General features: G+C 34.2%; 2 protein-coding genes across 2 annotated transcripts; one reads left to right on the forward strand and one right to left on the reverse strand.

The window, feature by feature from the left end:
* The first annotated feature begins 2,608 nt into the window (after positions 1–2,608).
* On the forward strand, positions 2,609–15,458 carry LOC113059199 (RUN domain-containing protein 3B-like). Its single transcript, XM_026227529.1, has 11 exons — positions 2,609–2,791; positions 6,135–6,250; positions 6,969–7,102; positions 7,897–7,982; positions 8,891–8,980; positions 9,276–9,356; positions 9,451–9,622; positions 11,158–11,315; positions 12,004–12,150; positions 12,255–12,382; positions 13,423–15,458. Exons 1-11 carry the CDS (start codon positions 2,697–2,699, stop codon positions 13,566–13,568), a joined length of 1,353 nt encoding a protein of 450 aa, XP_026083314.1. The 5' UTR covers positions 2,609–2,696; the 3' UTR covers positions 13,569–15,458.
* A 443-nt stretch (positions 15,459–15,901) lies between these two features.
* LOC113059200 (solute carrier family 25 member 40-like) lies at positions 15,902–20,145 on the reverse strand. The gene is made up of 10 exons (XM_026227531.1): positions 19,757–20,145; positions 18,918–18,977; positions 18,724–18,830; positions 18,545–18,612; positions 18,349–18,473; positions 18,070–18,243; positions 17,578–17,687; positions 17,301–17,382; positions 17,111–17,191; positions 15,902–16,561 (listed from the first exon to the last, which is right to left on the reverse strand). The coding sequence occupies exons 1-10, from the start codon at positions 19,860–19,862 to the stop codon at positions 16,407–16,409; spliced, it is 1,068 nt and encodes a 355-aa protein (XP_026083316.1). The 5' UTR covers positions 19,863–20,145; the 3' UTR covers positions 15,902–16,406.
* Between the last annotated feature and the right edge of the window lie 238 nt (positions 20,146–20,383).

Here is a 20,383-nt window from a genome sequence, read left to right on the forward strand (position 1 = left end):
AAATCCTGCTTCTGGCAGCTCTGAGACACGGCATACTGAGATGCCTTCCTCCTCTAGCACATGTAATTCAACTCATCGTCTCATTATTAGAGGCTCCATGACCTGAATTGTGTGTAAGATCAGTGAGACTCCTAATATGTGCAGTGCCAAGGGGCCACTAATATACACCTGGGAGCCACTAATATAACACTATTTGAGATGAAATTGCTCTTACACAAACCTTACAAATGCTGATAACAACACAAGTATTAAAGAATTTCATAGAACAAAAAAACAGCCTAAAAGTATTTTCAGTTTATTTTTCATATACTTATTTGATCACAGCTGTGAAATATTGTTTTTTCTTTCTTTTCTCTCTGAGCTAGTACCTTTGGGCCACCTAGTGAGCTGTAGTAAATTCCACTTGTCAAGAATCTGACAAAATCCTTAATATTACCATTAATTGGTATTTCTCATGGCAACATTATAACCAGTGGTGGAAATGACCAAACTTCACTAGAGGGACTCTAGTTTCAAGGGAGAGGTGTTATTTTAGATAAACTTTCAGATGTATTTAATTGTAAAAGCCTTCATAATCTATAATAACATTACAATGATTTAATGTTTCATATTAACCATATGTTTTCTTGGCACATTACAGGTCAGTGAACAACGTCCATTAATAATGTGGGGCATAAACATTCATTATCAGATAATTACCTGTGTAATTCTGGCCAAATTAAATACACATTGTGTAGTTATCTGTGATCATTTAAGCATTATTAATGAACGACCTCTTGTTTTTAATAAAAGATTAGCACTTGCGCTCCCAATTTAAACAAAATTAGGAGATCAATGACAAAAATTAACCTTCCAATTAAGAGATGATATTTGACTCCACAAAGGGGTCATGTGACGTTGATAAAAACAACATCATTTTGTGTATTTGGTGTAATGCAATGTGAAATGCAGTTTAAGGTTAAAGAAACTTTTTTTTTTCACATAATGCACATTATTGTTGTTCCTCTTTGCCCCGCCTTTCTGCCTTTTCGTTTATTTTTACAAAGCTCATCGTTCTGAAAAGCGAGGTGTACGCTGATTGGCCAGCTTTCCAGTGTGTTGTGATTGGCCGAATACCTCATATGACGGAAATGTTACACCCCTCACTATAATGTGATGCCTGTGTCCTGGTACAATAATACAAAAACAATAAAACCCATAATTAAAAAACATAATTACTGTGTTTTATACGTGTTGCATTGCAAACCTTTAATGTCAAAATTATAAATTCGTATTATAAACCTTTTAAAAATAAATTAATGAAAACGATAAACAATAAACAATAAAAATAAGTAGGAACAACTAGGAACAATGAGGAACAATAAGTTACCAATCAAATGGAATCAACCAAATGCATCTTTGCACTACAGAGGTGGCACAGAAGAACACAAAAGTGGCATTTACGTATATTTACACTGTTTAAGGAGGATGAGTTTAATGTTTAAATATAAAGTTTTGAATACAGAAATACCAAATTATTTAAAAACTTTGTTACTGAACCATTCATTCAATCTATTCGTTCAAAAAGGCAGATTCACTCATAAAGGAAGCACCCCTGTATAATGGAGATGTGCAGCGGATCAGCTGTGACCTTTGATACTGTAAAGCTACTCAGACACAATCAGCATTGTATAAACAGCTGTGGGTTTTGTTTGTGTATGTTTATTGTTTTTTTGTGTGTTTTAGCTTTGATCCCCATCCACTTACATTATAAGACTGATAGACTGCACTACAGATAAAGGTGAATTTTTTATCAATTGATTATCGTTGAGGAAGCAGAGCAAAAACAGTGTAAGTCACTTAATATTACATTTTTAACTGAACTGTATAGCCTAAAATCAGTATCACATCTGCAAACTCTTTTAATAATTAGCCTATTAAAAGCTGTCACTAAACTCACTTCATCGCGATCCAACAAACTTCTGTTATAATCAATGATAATCTGTTATAATCAACGGATAACTCAACACTGAACAAAATGTGTTTTGGCCGTTAACACAGCTTTATATCCATATCAAATTTTCAGTTATCGAATATGTATCCTAAGATTTTGGGCAAAATCTTATTTTTATTTTTTATGAGGCACAGAATAATCATCCCGCAGGGGGAGCATGGTGGCTCAGAAAGGCAATTCTTTCACTAAAGCCACTTAATCTCTCACTGTATTTTGGTTTTACTGGAAACACCTGTACACCAGTAGATGAAATCAATTAAATCTGTTACATATATGGATTGGTTTTTATCAGGAAAATGGATATCTACCTCATCAGTATCTATCAAATCTATTTAATAAATCGTCGCTTAATACTCTGTGATTGGTTAAACCCAAAAGCGCTGAGAAAAGTAACAGGGAGCATGTGACTATAGTGTTCGCTTCAGACGCAATGTTGATGATAAAATGTCAAAAAAAAAATACAAGATCAATGTTTTACTAAATTTAAATTAAAAAATTAAACAAAAAGTTAAATTAAGATAATTATGTTTTCAAAACCAACCAAACCACGCCCACCTTCTATATACATTTAATGCTAATTGTCATTCCACCCGCTTATTCCATTTCTATGGCTCAAGTGAGAGTCAGTCAGAGACTGATCCAAAGCATCAGAAGAGAAAAAGACGTGAGGAAATTAACAGCTGCGTATCAGAAAAAGACTATCATGGCATCGATAGATCTCGGGTTCAACGGGGCTCGTAGAAAAGTATTAGCGCGTATCAGAGCTGTAGAGAGGAGGAATCTGATCACCGTTTGCAGGTAAAATATAATTACACATTCATCATCACTGTAGCCCTCCGGCGCGCGGAACGTGTGGGATGATGTCATAGTTATTTTTTTAGCAAGGTAGTTTTTTTTTTTTGTAAATTGCTGATGCTTGAACAGGGGAGATGAGATAATGTACGTGCACCGCACACAGAAGCGCTGATCTGAGATCTGTCTTTAGAGCATCACGTCATTTAGATGGAGTCCTTAGAAAAAGTACAGTGGTGATATCTACTGAATGATTCGTGCACCATGGCATATACATTGTGCTCCAAGGTACTGAAAAGAATGCATGAAAAAAAAAGGTTTTTTCTATGGTATGTAAAAAAAAAGAAAAAAAAGAGAGACAAAAGCACAGTAGAGTATCTAAAAATATTTAAAAAACCTTTGGACAAACAAAACATAATGCAATGGTGTAAAAAAAAAAAACAGGTACATAGTACAGAGTACATATTAATATTTTACACCATTTGATGGCAGTTTTTCATTAGATGTTTGTTTTATATTTAGAAAGCTTGTGTCTTATAGCTGATGTCTGATGACTGAGACTTAAAAAGAATTTGAAAGAAGAGCATAAAGTGACAGTTCACACAAAAATTTAAATTATGTCATTAATAACTCACCTTCATGTTGTTCCAAACCCATGAAACCTCCGTTTATCTTCGGAACACAGTTTAAGATATTTTAGATTTAGTCTGAGAGCTCTCAGTCCCTCCATTGAAGCTGTGTGTACGGTATACTGTCCATGTCCAGAAAGGTAAGAAAAACATCTTCAAAGTAGTCCATGTGACATCAGAGGGTCAGTTAGAATATTTTGAAGCATCGAAAATACATTTTGGTCCAAAAATAGCAAAAACTACAACTTTATTCAGCATTGTCTTCTCTTCTGTGTCTGTTGTGAGAGAGTTCAAAACAAAGCAGTTTGTCAAATCCGGTTCGTGAATGAATCATTCGATGTAACCGGATCTTTTTGAAACCGTTCACCAATTTGAACGCATTAATCCACAAATGACTTAAGCTGTTCAAATTTTTTGACGGGGCTGACACTCCCTCTGAGTTCAAACAAACCAATATAATTCATTTACTCAAACAGTTGCTACACTGACTGAACTGCTGTGAAGAGAGAACTGAAGATGAACACCGAGCCAAGCCGTCTAATTAGGCAACACCACAAAGGGTACATTTGAAGCAGGAAAAGTGTAAGTCTGAACACAAATGAATGTCCATGAGGGGGCACAGCAGGAATCAGCCAATCAAAAGGCTTCGAGTGTGACGTGTCCATACATGTACAATCACAGTATAAGACTGAAGCTCACAGCTCAGTCAAATAAAGTGATTTTTACTGTATGTCTGAGGAAGAAAGAACAGAGAAATAGATAAGCAAAATCCATTTCCTCTCATGTTTGTTCTGTGATATCTGATCTAGAGTTCGTTCAGGACTGAAATAAATCACTGCAGGTCCTTTATTATTATTATTTTTTTAAGAATTATGAAAGGAAGTTCATGTTGTCAGAATGTCTTGAATGAAGATGTAATCTGAATAATTGATCTAGATCAATGCTCTTAAAAAGGCTTCAAATAAAACTTCAAAGAAGTCCAGAGAATTTGAGACCATATCAACTTAGATGTCAGACTGGTTTAATCTGCTTGAGTTGTCACAGGATGGCTCCTTCAGATGGTTTTATGAGTATCAGATTTAACATTGTCAGTGTGACAATTTTGTTTGGTTATTTAAAGTGTTTTCAAATCTCTCTCTGTGCCATAAAATACTGTTTCAATAAACATTTCAAGAAGCAGTAATATAATTGGTGCCATGTGACTTTATTACATTGCATAAGTTTTACTATTATCACACTTACTGTAAATGCTATTTTACTATAATTTATATACAGTTATAGTAACATTTGGAATTAACTTTTATATTTGTATTATCAGTTTTCATTTTAATCAATTAGATTTTAGTAATTTTGTTATGTTTGTAATTATTTTATTTGTCCTTTATTTAACATGCCAAAAATGTGTAATAGTTTTAGTTTTAGTCATAAGAATTTAAGAAGGAGAATTTAAGCATTCCACAGGATACACACACAAGCTTTCAGGTGTTTGCAAAACCTTGGCATGCTGCTCTGCATTTTTTTATTTTTATGATGATACTTAACAGTTATACTAAAACTTTTTCCTTTTTTTCCCCTACATTTGCTCTGTGTGTTTTAGAAAATGTCAGAAGTGAAATTATCTCTGAAATTACATTTGCATGAAGGCTGCTGGTAGGGATGAAAGGATGCACCACGAGCCAGTTGAAAATTCATACAAATATGTGGTGATTCAAATCGGTTAAGATATTAAAGGGGTCATATGATACGATTTAAAAATGTCATATTTCAGTTTCAAATTATCAGCATTTTGTTCAAGCAATAATAAAAGGACATCTTTTCTTTTATAATTTGTATGAAATCCAATTTTGTAAAAAAAAAAAAAAGAAAAGAAAAAGAAAACAATCTTGAGAAAATCGCATCGTGAAGTATTTCATCGTTAGTTGAGTGAATTACATCCCTATCTGCTGGGTATTTGGAAGTCACAAAGAGACACATAAAAGAACAGTAGCTGCATATAATGAAAAGGACTGTCATTTATGCCATAATTACATTTGATGAGACCACAATAAACGGCACTAATGGTCCTCCACAAAACACAAAACCTCTCCTTTGACTCAAATGCACTTTTAGTGGTTTTTAAAAGCTTTATTTTAGGGTTTTACTGAATATAATATAATATAATTTAACTTTTTTTTTCTTTTTTTTCTGGGTTTTATTTTGTGTGTGTGTGTCACTGTGTCCAAATAGCAGCGTTGCTATTGTTAACTAAAACTAAAGGTATTAAAATATTCTTTTTTGTTAATTACAATAATGTTGAAATTAAATAAAAATAAATATTATTCAAAAATGTCAATTTAAACTTAAATGAAAACTAGAAATGTTGCCTTGCCAACTAACTGAAATAAAATTACTAAAACGCAAATAAATATAAAGATAAATATAAATAAGTGTCAATAACATATGAAAATTACTCAAACTAAAATAAATAAAAATAATATAATAATAATAATAATAAAATAATAACATAATAACATAACCGAGCATTAAAAGATATTTAATGCATTATGAGTTGCATTAAAATATGGCCAAATCTCAGAAAGTAGCATAATAATGTTAATTATTTATAAGTCTAAAGTTTGTCAGTGTTTTACTGTATTGGCAATTAGATATGTTTGTATGAGTTTAAACTGTATTGTGTAATTTTCTGTTGTGCCCATGATTGTGTGTGTTTGAGTACACAGGTTCTCAGTGAAGACCCTCATTGATCGCTCATGTTTTGAGACGATAGACGACACATCTGCTGAGTTCAACAACTTTGTCTCCGTTCTAGAAAATATTCTCAGTCATAGACTGAAAGGTGAGGAACAAGATACACAACCTGTCCAATTCCACTTTGAAATGTAAACGGCATTGTATCTTTATCTGAGCAGCACATTTTTAGCAAACTGAACTTAACTCGATAATAAACACTCAGCATGTGTGAGCACAGCAAAACAACATTTACTTTTATAGTTATTGTATAATTTTTTTTATATATATTTATTTTATAATATATTATGCATATATCACAAAACAACAACAACATACAATTGGCAGCGCCTTAGACAACAAATGAACTGACATACACACTCAGAATAACTGTTGAAGTGAGCTGTGCCAGAAGCTTCACACATCATTGCATAGTGATGCTGTGATGCATGCTGTTAAAAGACCTACACACAAACACACACACACACACACACACACACACACACACTCCTGCTGCTGTAATGAAGTATAAAAACAGCACTGATTGTCTCATTTTGTGTAAGAAGAGCTTAGACGAATCTCACAGCATGACAAAACAGCTCTCACACTCACACATCGATTATTTTAGACGTTCAGCAATATTTGATCACTCCATGTTAATGTATGTTTCCTGAAATGGTTTTAAAAGTTAAAAATCCCTGTTGAGTTCATCACTTGTCGAAATCAACCCTTTCAAACACTAGCTCAGATATTAACCAACAATGTTTTGCATCCTGAGGAATCACTCTGCTTTTACACTGCATTGTGTGTGTGTTTTCCCTCTGTAGGTCAGGTCAGCTGGTTTGGCTACGAGAGCCCGCGCAGTTTCTGGGATTACATACGTGTGGCGTGTAGTAAAGTCCCGCACAGCTGCATCCATAGCATCGAGAACATGGAGAACGTCCGCAGCTCTAGAGCAAAGGTCAGGACACACGTTTGTGTTGCAGTGTTATTTTAGTATTTATTATTATTTTCAATTACCTTGTTTTAAATATTTTTAGAGTAAGTTTTTGTAATTTTGTTACATGCCTTTGTCATTTTTATATATATTTTTTGTGTATATACCATTCATTTATATTTATATTAGCTTTATTAATTTTCATTATTATTTTTTTTTAAAGTTAACTTATTAAAGTTTTAGTAATTTTAGCACTTCAACTAATTCCAATTTTCAGTTTTAGTTTTCATTTAAGTTTTGTTTCATGTTAATTTTAGTTTACATTTAAGTTACTTTATGATGTGCTTGTTATTTTTATTACTTTTTAATATAATATTTATTTAGCTTAATTCCTATTCATTTCAGATTTAGTTTGAGATTTTTTTGTTTTTAGAAATTCATTTTATTTTAGAGAGTTGCCAATGCAAAATTTCAGTATTATGGGTATTTGTTTTAAAAGTATTTATATGCGTTTTCTTTTTTTTTATTTTCTTTTTTTTTTTTTTTTTAGTTGACAATAACAACATTGGTTTGGTGTCATATTTCACCAAAGAATAACACTCTCATGCTATCACAAATTATAAAATCACAAAAACTCCCAGATCAGACTTGTCCTGTTTAAATCTGGTATTGTTATCCATCTCGGATGATTCAGTCACAAGCGGTCCACTAAGACAGAACACCGGCTCAGATACTGTGATGTTACTTCAGTTGTAAAGGCTTCAGTGGTTGACAGGTAAGAGCATCTCTCTCTCTCTCTCTCTCGTTCTTTCTCTCAGGGTCGTGCCTGGATTAGAGTGGCGTTAATGGAGAAGCGTTTGTCTGAATACATCTCTGCAGCTCTGAGAGACTTCAAAACTACAAGGTATTTTTCCGCAGCACTCGTCTAAGATACACACACCGAGTTCTCTTTTTTATGGGTCCCTATTGTCAACATCTCCACAACATGGATTGTTTAAACATGGCAACTTCACTGAAATAAAAGCAGCACCGTATGACTTTTTAGCAAACTGTCAAGTTTCATCCATTCTTCCATGTGTACCATACCAGTTTCATGTGCAGAGACATCAGTCATTTATAGCTTGACTTTCTAAAAGTCGCTGTGGCACTATCGAAACATTGCTTCTTCTTTTTTTGAGCAGTCTGACATGTCACCTTCTGGTTTAACTGAGTGGTTTTAGTTTGGCGGAACAGAAGATTGTCAGAAAACATTAGTATTTCATTCAGTTAGAATTCATTCTGTTGTCACAATGAAACACTGACACTGAAATTACACACTTCATCTTGAAAATACCAGGATTCCCATGATCTTAAAAAACCTGGAAATATCATAGACAATTTACAGCATCATTACTCCAGTCTTCATCGTCACATGATCCTTCAGAAATCATTCCAATATGACGATTTCCTGCTCAAAAAATTCTTATTATCATCAATATTAAAAATAGCTATGCTGCTTAATATTTTTGTGGAAATGTTTATAAACACATCTTTGTGGAAATACATTATTTAAGGATTTTTAGAGAAATTGACAGCATTTATTGAAATAGAAGTCTTTTATAACATTTTAGGGTCAGTATTTGCATCCTTTGATTAATTTAAAAGTTTTAATTTCTTTAAAAAATATGTTACTGAACCCAATTATTTGGTGGTATTTTACATATCTACATTGTAAAAAATTATAATAATAAAAAATAGCAACTACAAAATCATGAGAATACAAAAGTGCTGTTCTTTTCTGGTCTTCATCAGTTTTGTGTGTTTGTTTGTCAGGAGGTTTTATGAGGAAGGGGCTGTAGTTCTGGGTGAGGAGGCGGGGCTTCTGGCAGATACACTGATTGGACTGAATGCCATTGACTTCAGGTACGTTTATGTTCATTCACTTCCTTTCTATGGGTGGCACTGACATTCAGCTATGCCCCAGCAGGACAGGATGCTGATCATTCATTCATTCATGGGTGGTGCTCTATAAACACCTGCTGACACAAGCTGCAAACACACACACACACACGCAAAACATAGATGCTGAGAACAGCCTCTGTATTGTTTTGTAGGATAACCACCACTTTCCATAATATAGTACCCTACCACCATGACATTCTCATCAAATGAAGAGCATTTGTTAGCTTATGCTGAAATTTTAATTCTTGATTGACAGTTTTTGTCTGAAAGGGGAGGGGCTTGATGAGAGCTGTCCTGTCGCCATTGACTACACACCGTACCTTAAATTCACACAAACGTAAGAGCACGACATAAAAACACGCTGGCTTTGTGAACATGCTTTAGGCCTTTTTAATGCTTGTGATTGAATATAATTCATGTGTGTGCTTTAGTTCTGACAGCATCAGCAGTGATGAGGAGGAAATGAGAACGCTGGGCAGCAGCGGCAGTGAAGCAGGCACTCCTGAAACCCACATGGCCGCCAGTCTGATGGCCGATCAGAGCACCTGGTACAGCAAGAGCAAAAGACTAGAGCAGAAATACAGAGTCGTGCTGGAACAGAAGGTGAGGAGGACTACTGATCGTACTGTTTATGCAGTATGCAGAGCCTACTGCGCACAGTATGTAGAATTTTTGTATGAATAGAACACCCACATATACTACAGTTATGGCGTCAGAATTGTTGCATTATTCCAAATAAATAGATTATGATCCATAAATAAATGTAACGAGATTCACAAAAATATATCAAATTCACAAATAAATGTAAAGAGTTTCACAAAAAAATATAAAACACACAAATAAATAAAATGAGATTTGCAAATAAAAATATATATATTTACAAATGTGTTTAATGTCACAAACACAACTCTGCCTGGCATTTATTTGTGAACCGCTGTCCGTGCATTTGTAAATCACTGCACGCATTTGTGGATCGGTTCCTGTGCATTTGTGGATTTGAAACACTTCTAGCGTCGACGTGCAGATAAATCCACAAATAAGTGGACTCCACCCACCGTCTACTTAACCCAATCAGACAACGCCCATGTTGCCCTGACCAATCGCAGCACGCTCTCTCTCCAACCAATCACGTTTTGCCTAACAATCAGGGCGGGACCAGACACATGAACGCGAGTCACTCGCTACAGTCTCTTCAACATGGCCGATCAAGAGGAGTAAAGACAGGTGAGTGATGCTAATTGAACACAGTAATTAACTGAAGGTTTACCAGGTTCTTGATATTTCATCATTTGTCATAACTAGTGAGGTAGTTTGACAATGTACACCATGAATACTCTAAATAATCATAAAAAATTGTTGAAGACAGGCATCCGATGTCCCCTTTAAAAAATCTTTGTAGTCAGTCAACGCTGCATGGTGTTTACATACGTTTTAAAGTACCGTATTTTCCGGACTAAAAGTCACACTTTTTTTCATAGTTTGGCTGGTCCTGCGACTTATAGTCAGGTGCGACTTATTTATCAAAATTAATTTGACATGAACCGAGAGAAATTAACCAAGAGAAATTAACCAAGTGAAAACATTACCGTCTACAGCAGCAAAGGGGCGCATGTAGTCTACACTGAGCAGCATAGAGCGCCCTCTTGTGGCTGGAGATGATAATGTTTTCTCTTGGTTCTTGGTTTTAAATAAATGCGACTTATAATCCAGTGCGACTTATATGGGTTTTTTCCCATCATGACGTATTTTTGGACTGATGCGACTTATACTCAGGTGCGACTTATAGTCCGAAAAATACGGTAGTATGTAGTATAGAATCTAATCTGTCATACTGTATATGGACTGTACATATATTGTGAGACATATGCAGTAAGCTGTACTCTGGTTTTCTGTATTCTGTGATGAACTTTGAATGTTAAACTGAATGTGAATATTTCTAGATCAGTGATTCTTAGTGCTCCTGAGTGTGTCACATTTTAAGTATCTAGTCTGACAGCCTTAGATCAGGTCGTGGGGTCTGTACCGATGAGTGGATGAGTCAGTCAGGTGGGTGTTAGATAATAGAGACATCCTGGGGGACCCGGGAGCAGGACGAGCAAATACTGACACCGATCACCTGAATTATTATAATTGTTCAGGGTTATTTGGAGGAGCTGGTGCGTCTGAGGGAAATTCAGCTCTCTGAGTCTGTCTCTCAGAATAAATCTCTACAGCAGCGGCTCACAGACACAAAAACCAGCCACAAACTGGAGAAAGAGCACCTGGAGTTCATCATACTGGAGCTGCAGGATCAGCTGTAAGTTGTGTATGTGTGTGCATGTATATATAACCTCTTTTATATACACACTATATATATATATATATATATATATATATATATATATATATATATATATATATATATATATATATATATATATATATATATATACACTTTTTGATATTATTTTTATATTTTCAGTTTTAGTTTAAATTTCAATTACTTTATATATGTATAAATGTGTGTGTGTGTGTGTGTGTGTATGCTTTTATATTATTTTTATATTGTTTATATATTTTCAGTTGTAATTTAATTACAGTTTAACTTATTTTGTTATGTGCCTTTCTTTTTTTATGTTTATTTTTTTAAAGAAATTATAATTTTATTCTGTAAGGATCAAAAGTGACAGTAAATGCTTTTATAATGTTAAAAAGATTTATATTTCAAATAAATGCTGTTCTTTTGAGTATTCTATAAATCAAAGAATCATGATTATATATATATATCGTAATATCCGGACTATAAGTCACACTTTTTTTCATAGTTTGGCTGGTCCTGCGACTTCTAGTCAGGTGCGACTTATTTATCAAAATTAATTTGACATGAACCAGGAGATAGGAACCAAGAGAAAACATTACCGTTTAGCACACAGCTATCATGTGTATATACGCCAAGTTCATCTTTTTAGCACTGTCTCTTTAAATGATCATATTTGTTTTTCCAGGACGGTGATGAAGAATCATGACCTTCGCTCCAGACAGGAGCTCACCTCGCACCTGACAAACCAATGTCCCTCACCTGCTACCTTGGATACCAATGCAGTTGCCTTGGATACACTCCTGTACAGGAAACGCACAGGACCATGGGAAGAGTATGTTCCTTCTGTTTTTGTATTTCATAAAAGTATCCTCTCAGATTGTGACATCAACATGTTCTTTACTTTTTCATGACTTTAAACCATGCGTGTGAGCACAGGAAAAGCTTCAAGAGTTTGGAGCATCTTTCTGCAGATATGAGTCTCTCGCAGATGTCTCTGGATCCAGCACAAGTGAACACACACAGTCTGGAGAGCAAGGCAGGACTTACACACTGGCACAGAGAAGGTTTGTGATGTGTGTGTGTGTGAGTCATCTATGGTGACATCATTCTCTGATAACCAGCTCTGTTATAGATTATTTCATTTTGCAATGGAAGGGACATCAGCATCCCTTCCTCAGTATTTGTGTGAATCTCATGAAGACACCACACAATAATACAAAGAAAAACAGGAAATTATATTTACTCTAAGAAAATAAGGTATATTTTAAGACAATTAAGCATTTATGCATTGTGACATTATTTAGAAAAGGTACCCACATTTTCATTTCTTTAATGATTAATGCAGTTTGGAGTTTCTATTAAAAAAATAAAAAAATAAATAAACATAAAAATAAAACCTTTTCAAAACATTTGCATAAAGGCAGAACAGATAAAATGTATGTATAAAACACTTAAATCGTGTAGAAGTCATTTTTTTGTTAATACAAATGTTTGTATTTGTATTGATGCTGACAAAATCTAAATAATGCAAAACCGTTAACAGTTCTAAAAATTGCCAAATATGATTAAATTGGAATTGAAAAATATATTTTCTTAAATCACAGTTGATATTGCTTTCGGTTTGTTCACTTGGCAACATTAATCAGATAACAGTCAGGTTGAGCGCAATGCATTGTGGGGTAGGCAAAGTATCTAGAGTTATTTTAGTATTTTATTCTAGTATGATACTTATTAATATTTTTAATTAGCTTTAAGTTTGATATTTTCAGTATAATTTTGGTTTATGTTTAAGGATTTTTTTGTGTGCTTTTTTTTCTTTATTTAGCTTTAATGCATTTTTATTTCGTTTTTTTAGTAATTTAAGTACCTTAAAATCTGAAACAAGACGAGAAGTGTTGCCTTGGTAATTATTCATTTTTAAATTTTATTTCACATTTATTTAAATTACCCAACTCAATTTTTAATAGTTACATTTTTTATTAAAAAACAACTATTGCTGCATCTGTTGTGCAGATGTTGTGGCTACATCCTCGCTCGTGTGTGAAATGATCAGTGATGTCTCCACACTCTCGCACTGTGTGTATATGTGCTTGTTTTTTCACAGGGAAAGAGGATACTCCGTCTCTGAGGGGTTTGTGTGGTTCCTTAACCTCAATGGCCAGTTACAAATCTCTGGCCAGTCTCAAGTCCAGTGAGTATCTGGCCAGTCCAACATTAGACATGACCAGCCCAGGACTGACACCATCCTGAGAGACATGTATAGACATATAAACGCATACACAAACACATGAAACCTCAGTGCCTTCCTGACTGCTTTTAGTTTAATTTGAAGTGCAATTCATTTTTAAATCTGAACGTTTGGCTGATGAAGTCCATAGCTAGTGTTAGCATTAGCATTATTGAACATTGAGCATAATTTATGATGATGAATGACAGTCTTGACTCAGGACATCAGTGAATTTCAGTTGTTAATATACCTAGTTCAAATGTTAGCTGTTTTTGGAAAGTCCATAGATTAAGGTTTTTGCCTCTGCTCATAAAATTTGTCCTGTGTGGAATTATGCTTAATTATTACTAAACTTCGATTTAACTTCAGTGCCCCTATTGAAAATGATAGTTTATGAAAAAACAACAACATCAGATTCAAAGCACGTCATAGCTACTTTATACCAGCACAGCTGTGTGGAAAATTGGTTGTCTGGGCCAATGACCAATTTACAATGATATCTCATTATTTAACTTAATTTTATTTTATTACATTTTATTTCATCATATTTTATTTTAATAAAGATTTCTAGTCGCAAGCCTCCTCTAAAATCAACTTTTCATAATAAATTATATCAGTTATTGTGATTAATCTGGCCCCTCTTTAGACATTTTGGTCCTTTTTAATAAAACAGAATGAACGTGCCAAGTAAAATACATTTTAAACCATTTCACCAACCAACACCCCTTTCAAAATTTTTACATGAATATATAGCTGTGATATTCAGTAAGAAACATATTTAGGATGTTAACTTAATTGTATCCACCAGAAATTGTCTGGATTGTGAGAAGTGGGTGATCTGTCTCAGAATGGAAAAACTGGAGCCCTAATAATGTTGAATTGTCCAATTAGGACAGAATTGTGAACAACAAATACTGCTTTGTTGATTTGCCATCATTTGTCTTTTTAGGGAGTAAGAGGAATGTGATTTCAGAAAATTCTCTGGTGTGCTTAATGTGGATATTAATACATTTGTTTATTATCTCTGGCTTTTAACTGAAGTGTTTTGAGATTCACTCTTATGTGAGGAAGTTTTACATATGAGTTCTGTGATTTACATAATCATACAGCACTCAAACATCAGTTTTGCATTTTTTCCCCATCTTCACTCACAGATGGTGGCTAATGTGCGCTGGTGTGAAGCATTGCCATGCATTTCTATACATTAATAAAAATAATATGATGCATGTTGGACTAGAACTAGAATGTATTCAGAACCAAAAGCAACGATCTTTAGCTTCATCTGTAAACATCTGAACCAGTGTTGTCAATTTCATGGGATTAAAGTTTATCATTTCCTTTCATTTTGACCCATACAATGTTTTTTTTTTTTTTTTTTGCCATTGCTACAAATATACCCCAGCGACTTAAGACTGTTTTTTTTGTCCAGAGTCACATTTTACATGTGAAATGCATGTTTTACAACGTTCAGAGGCCAGTACATCTAAATGTGCATCTCAAGATTCTTACTGCACTGTTTGTGCAATTAAATGCATTTTATGTGTATAGTGGAATGAAGGAAATGCATTTGAGTACCCGAGTGTTACGTTTCTGTTTCAAGAGTTTTAGCCTTTAAATTTGAGAAAAAAATAACACGTTTGAAACTGCAGAATTGTCACATTGAGACATTTTTGAATGTATTTTCTTTCTCAATGCTTTGAAATCTTTTTTTGTGATTGAGCTTTTGTTTCTATTGTGTTCGGTTACATTGTGACAGAAATAAATGGGGTGAGGATAACGAGGCGCAATGAGATGAATATCATATATTCAGCTAATTATAATTTAGCCTAAATATATTCAGTCAAATTTCACTTTATGTCCTCATCTATGATTTTTTTATTTATTTTCTTCAATAAATTAAAATGTAAATACAAGCTTGGCTGAATGCTGATTTTATTTCATTGTTTATGTTTGCATTGGAATACTAGCTTACAGAATATTGTCACAAGACCTCATCACATTACAGCTTTAATTTGGTTTTTGATGTCTAGTTATCAATACAAATTAAATGCAATTTTGTGTAAAAACAAAACGTAAACGGAGAATGCTAAAATTCCTTCTCATTCTTTTATCACACTGGGAATAGAAGAAAAATTATTACAATTTTGCACATTGCATAAGATCTTATGCGCTCCTGGTTAAAGCAACATGAGTGTAAATTAAAATAACTACAGACAATATTCTGGACTGAATTAAGGAATTCACAACAAAGAGATTTTAAATAATTAATGAATCACTGTTGAAGCACTTAAAAAGAAAAGAAAATTACAAAAAGCACAATTGTTTAAAATGCTGTGAATATTCATTCTAAAAAAAATTAGATAATCATCATCCTTATTTTTGGCACCATTTGCACACACTTGTCTTAATTTAACATAAACCTCGGAAACTGACTTAAACACTAAACAATTACAAGTCAACAAGACAGAACAGGTAGAACAAAATTACAAGGATGAACATGACTGATGGGATTAAATTTAGTGTGAATTTATCAATTTTCCTAACCCTTAAAATAAAATGAAGATGCATTTATAAGCAAGGGTTTATGTTTCTTCACCTTTTTTAATGAACACATTTAAAAACACAAATATTGAACTATTATCTTCAATAACTTGAACTATGTGGAAGATACTCTGTTACTTTTAAATATTTACTAGAGAAAGTAAATACTGATTTATTTCACAGCAACTCTATATAAATCCTCTTTTAGACTGACAGCAAGAGTGATAGATTACATGCTGGGTAAATTTGTGGCGTAGCCTGTGGTTAATTTACTGAATCTTAACAAAGGTGTGTGATGTGGGATCAAGTGTTCTTCTAAATCAGTGCTTTTCTGAGTGAGAGCAAGTGCTGGGCTGCAGTTGTGTCCCCCTCTGTTTCTTCTGGTTGTATCTGTGGAAAAAAGCTTTTCCGAACTCATATGTGCTGATCATTATAGCACACGCCGGAGCCACTTTAATCAGCCTGGGCAGAAAACCTGAGAATATGAGACAGAGAGAAATCTGAGCTTTACTGCTGAGACATCTAGTGGTGATTAGAAAATCATGGCCCTTTGCTTACATATACTGTATATAAATTAATCATCTTATTTAGCAAGGACGCATTTAATTGATCAAAAGTGCCAGCAAAGACATTAATAATATTACTAAAATTATTTTTCAAATAAATGCTGTTCTTTGGAACTTTCTATTCATCAAAGATTTCTGAAAAAAAGTGTCACAATTTCCCCAAAGGATACAGTTTTTTTAATATTGCACAACTGTTTTCATATTAGCATATTAGAATGATTTATGAAGGATTTTTTTTTCTTTTTCTGAAGGTTCACGTGACACTAAAGCTGGAGCAATGACATTGAAAATTCAGCTTTGCATCAAAGAAATAAATCACATTTGAAAATATATTAAAATAGAAAAAAAATATTTTAAATTGTAATAATATTTCACAATTTCAATATACAGTTTATTAATTTTATCAATCTCAGATTTTAGAACAGTAGTGTGTGTTCTATATGAATATACATATTTACCTGCAAATAGTCCTGATACTCCATTTTCAGCAACTATCCTTTTCATCACATGATACGTGCTGGATGAGACGTGTGTGGACACTAGACCGATTATACTACACATTAATGTCATATTCTGTTTCTGATGTCAAATCAAAGCTCAGAATCCCAATTATGGAAGCCATTTACATAATTTCACCTGTATACTCACATTTTATCGTCTGCAGTTCACCCAGTTCTACCTGTCGTTTTGTCTTGACCACATCAAACGGCAGTGTGATGACCGATGCAAACTAAAGCAAGAGAATTCAGGTACTTATACAGGTACTTGACATATCAGGACATGTTTTTATTTACTGTCCAAATACAATGAGGCCAAGCACAACCTGGATTTTTCACACTGAACTATACTTATGCATGTATTTAGTACCAGTAAATGAGACCCATCAGAGCTCTGATGATACAGATGTAGTAGATCACAGACTTACTGATCCAGACAGTGCTCCAGCCGTGAATGTGATGGCAACGGTTGGATCTGTACAGTTGTAATATTGACAGAGCCAAACTTTACCCTTCTCATAGTTAAACCAGTACATAGCTAAGGAGAAACAAAGTCAAATAAGAAATTAGGAAATAGCAGCAAACAATACACATTCAAAGAGTCGTATGAAGGTATATGTGACCCCTTCAAAATATGGTCAAATGGTAAACATTCTGCTATTTCGTTGCGCATGTCGGTTTAAAAGTTTGGGGTTGGAAATATTTTTTAAATGTTTTTGAAATAAGTCTTAATATTATCAACGTTTATATAAATCTATTATAGAATATAACCAATTTGTGGGTGGATTTGATATCCATCAGAAATCCCATTCAGTTTTATATGTGTTTCTGTCTTAGGTTTAGTATTTTTGAGTCTTGTGTTTCTAAATCAAGTGCTTCAAAATGTGAAGTGTGTCATGTGAAGGCTGTGTGTGTTTCACCTGAGAATGGGACGTCTCGGAGCAGCGTGGGTCCCCAGCCCCTCCACAGAGACCGCCAGCCCTTGTTGTGCAGCGCTGACCGGATAATGGCGCTCAGCTCCTGGTACGACTGCTTCTCAGACTGCATCTTTGTGCGGACCAGCTCCAGGGGGCTGATTACTGTAGCCGACCCCACTGTCACATGCAGAAAAAACTCATGTGATGCCAGGCTCACTTTGATATAGAAGGTCGACATGCAGAGAAAAGGTCAAACACTGAATCAGCAGGGATGAACTGTACCTCTCGCGATGGCGCCGGCCAACAGCGGTGCATAATCTGATCGTTCTCCCATCCTGTGCTTGAGAACGGCACACAGCTGATCGTAACATGTGAAATAGATTACGGTTGCAGGTACAGCCATCACTCTGCAAGGGGAAATGCATTTCATAATTTATATCCCAGGGTTTGGACAGCAGAAATGTAACTGAACACCTACAGTGTTGGAGGAAGGCCGCTCCATAGAGAACTGACTCCTTCCATACGTATAATCTTAATAAAAGCATCCTGAAAGAGAAGAACTGAGCATTTGAATGAGTTCAACCTATGGTAATATTTTTTATAAAGCATCACAGGTGAAGAGAAACTGTATTCACATTTTTTTATGGTTTAGCTTACCAAAGTGCCGGTGAAATGACCAGGTGTTTTGTACCATGCCTTTGAATTGACATTCTCACAGACACATATATGATCCATCAGGCCATTACAGAACACAAAACATTTCCCTGCAAGGCATTAAAAAAAGGAGTGAGTCAAGTTTTCAAACACATGAACATTTGAGTACATTTGAACAGAAAAAAGCACCAGCTTACCTTTGGGGAAAGGATTGTTTTGTGCCTGCAGTCTGATCTTCACCACATCCAGAGGTGTTACTGTGGACATAAAGAAAAAAAAATATTATTATATAGTTATATTTTAATGAATAGATGAAAGCATCTGCTAAGTGAGTAAACGTACTAACGTAGTGTTCAAAAGTTTGGGTTCTGTAAGATTTTTATGATTTTGAAATAAGTTTCTTATGATTACCAAGGCTGCATTTATTTGATCAAAAATGCATAAAAACAGTACTATTGTGAAATATAATTACAAATTTGCAACAACTGTTTTCTATTTGAATATATTTTAAAATATAATTTATTACTCCCCACTCTCAATTTAAAACAGTGTCAAACCATAACACTGTGTACTTTTATGAAATGTCTCAAAGAATGTTAAACATGGTACAGACTATTAATAACTGTTATTAGACTCCAGACTATTTTAGATTAATAGATTCACTTTACATTGACATTGCAATTTACTATGAAGCTAAACAAAATATGTGTGTTTTTGTGTCACTGAACCCTTCAGTGCACATAATATATTGTTTATATTTGTAATTACGTATTGCTTTTTTGAATAACATAGTCAAATGTGTATTTAGCAAAAAAGCAAATCGATGCAAATCGATTTATAGAACAGTATATTAATGGCGATTTTTAACAGAAACATAAAATCTAAATTGTATATTTAATATCACTGAATCTAAATGTATTGCCATTCACAAAATATGTAATGTTAAAAAATATATTTCTGACCTGCTACATTCTAAAGGTCATAGGTTAATATATTTTTCCGTATGTTAAGATATACAAAATCCATAGTCTCTTACCAAACAGTGACGTAATAATTGCCCCTGAGCAAGATGCGATCATCTGCTGGATGGGTGTAATGTCCTTCGTGGGTACTGAAGAACTTTTCTGAGAGTTCATCTCCATGCTTGCGATGTAGAGAAAGTTCCGGTGAATCTGGTTGTACAGACTCCGTTAACCTTTACTGAGTGACATGCCAAAAATGGACCACATTTCCCTTGTTCCCAATGGAGCTAAACATATAAACCGGGTTTACTGCATTGACCTCTATCAGTTATCATTATAGACTATAGACTAGGTAACGTCGAAAGAAAAAAGCATTGTCATCAGTGCAGTCCAAGGATATGAATGAATCCCATTATTCTTTGAGTTTCACTCTACTGCACTAGTGTGCGCATATGTTTGTCTAGCAGTCTATTTCGCACCAGCAGATTCGTAACTTCCGGCTATTTAAATTTCGCCATTGGACACAATAAAGCGCTCGCGGACGTGACAGTGTATCAAAGTCATATTTTATACTTTTAACATTCGTTTTATTATGCATATTCTACATAAAATTCAAGTTGTTTATATTGGTGTAATTGACGTTTCAAATGTCAGCGCTTTGCGGAGTCGTTTTTGAAATGTCAAAAAGTATACGTCGAATC

Source organism: Carassius auratus, chromosome 41, assembly GCF_003368295.1.
Source record: "Carassius auratus strain Wakin chromosome 41, ASM336829v1, whole genome shotgun sequence".
NCBI classification, from domain to species: domain Eukaryota; kingdom Metazoa; phylum Chordata; class Actinopteri; order Cypriniformes; family Cyprinidae; genus Carassius; species Carassius auratus.

What these genes read in the sequence shown, in the direction of transcription:
- LOC113059199 (XM_026227529.1), top strand. Translation starts at nt 2,697, where the DNA reads ATGGCATCGATAGATCTCGGGTTCAACGGGGCTCGTAGAAAAGTATTA. An exon ending in CTGAATGCCATTGACTTCAG is followed by an intron (nt 8,981 to 9,275) that starts GTACGTTTATGT and finishes CTTGATTGACAG; the next exon opens with TTTTTGTCTGAAAGGGGAGG. An exon ending in TACACACTGGCACAGAGAAG is followed by an intron (nt 12,383 to 13,422) that starts GTTTGTGATGTG and finishes GTTTTTTCACAG; the next exon opens with GGAAAGAGGATACTCCGTCT.
- LOC113059200 (XM_026227531.1), bottom strand. Translation starts at nt 19,862, where the DNA reads ATGGAGATGAACTCTCAGAAAAGTTCTTCAGTACCCACGAAGGACATT. An exon ending in GGCCGGCGCCATCGCGAGAG is followed by an intron (nt 18,244 to 18,348) that starts GTACAGTTCATC and finishes TGCATGTGACAG; the next exon opens with TGGGGTCGGCTACAGTAATC. An exon ending in CCGAGACGTCCCATTCTCAG is followed by an intron (nt 17,688 to 18,069) that starts GTGAAACACACA and finishes GTTTCTCCTTAG; the next exon opens with CTATGTACTGGTTTAACTAT.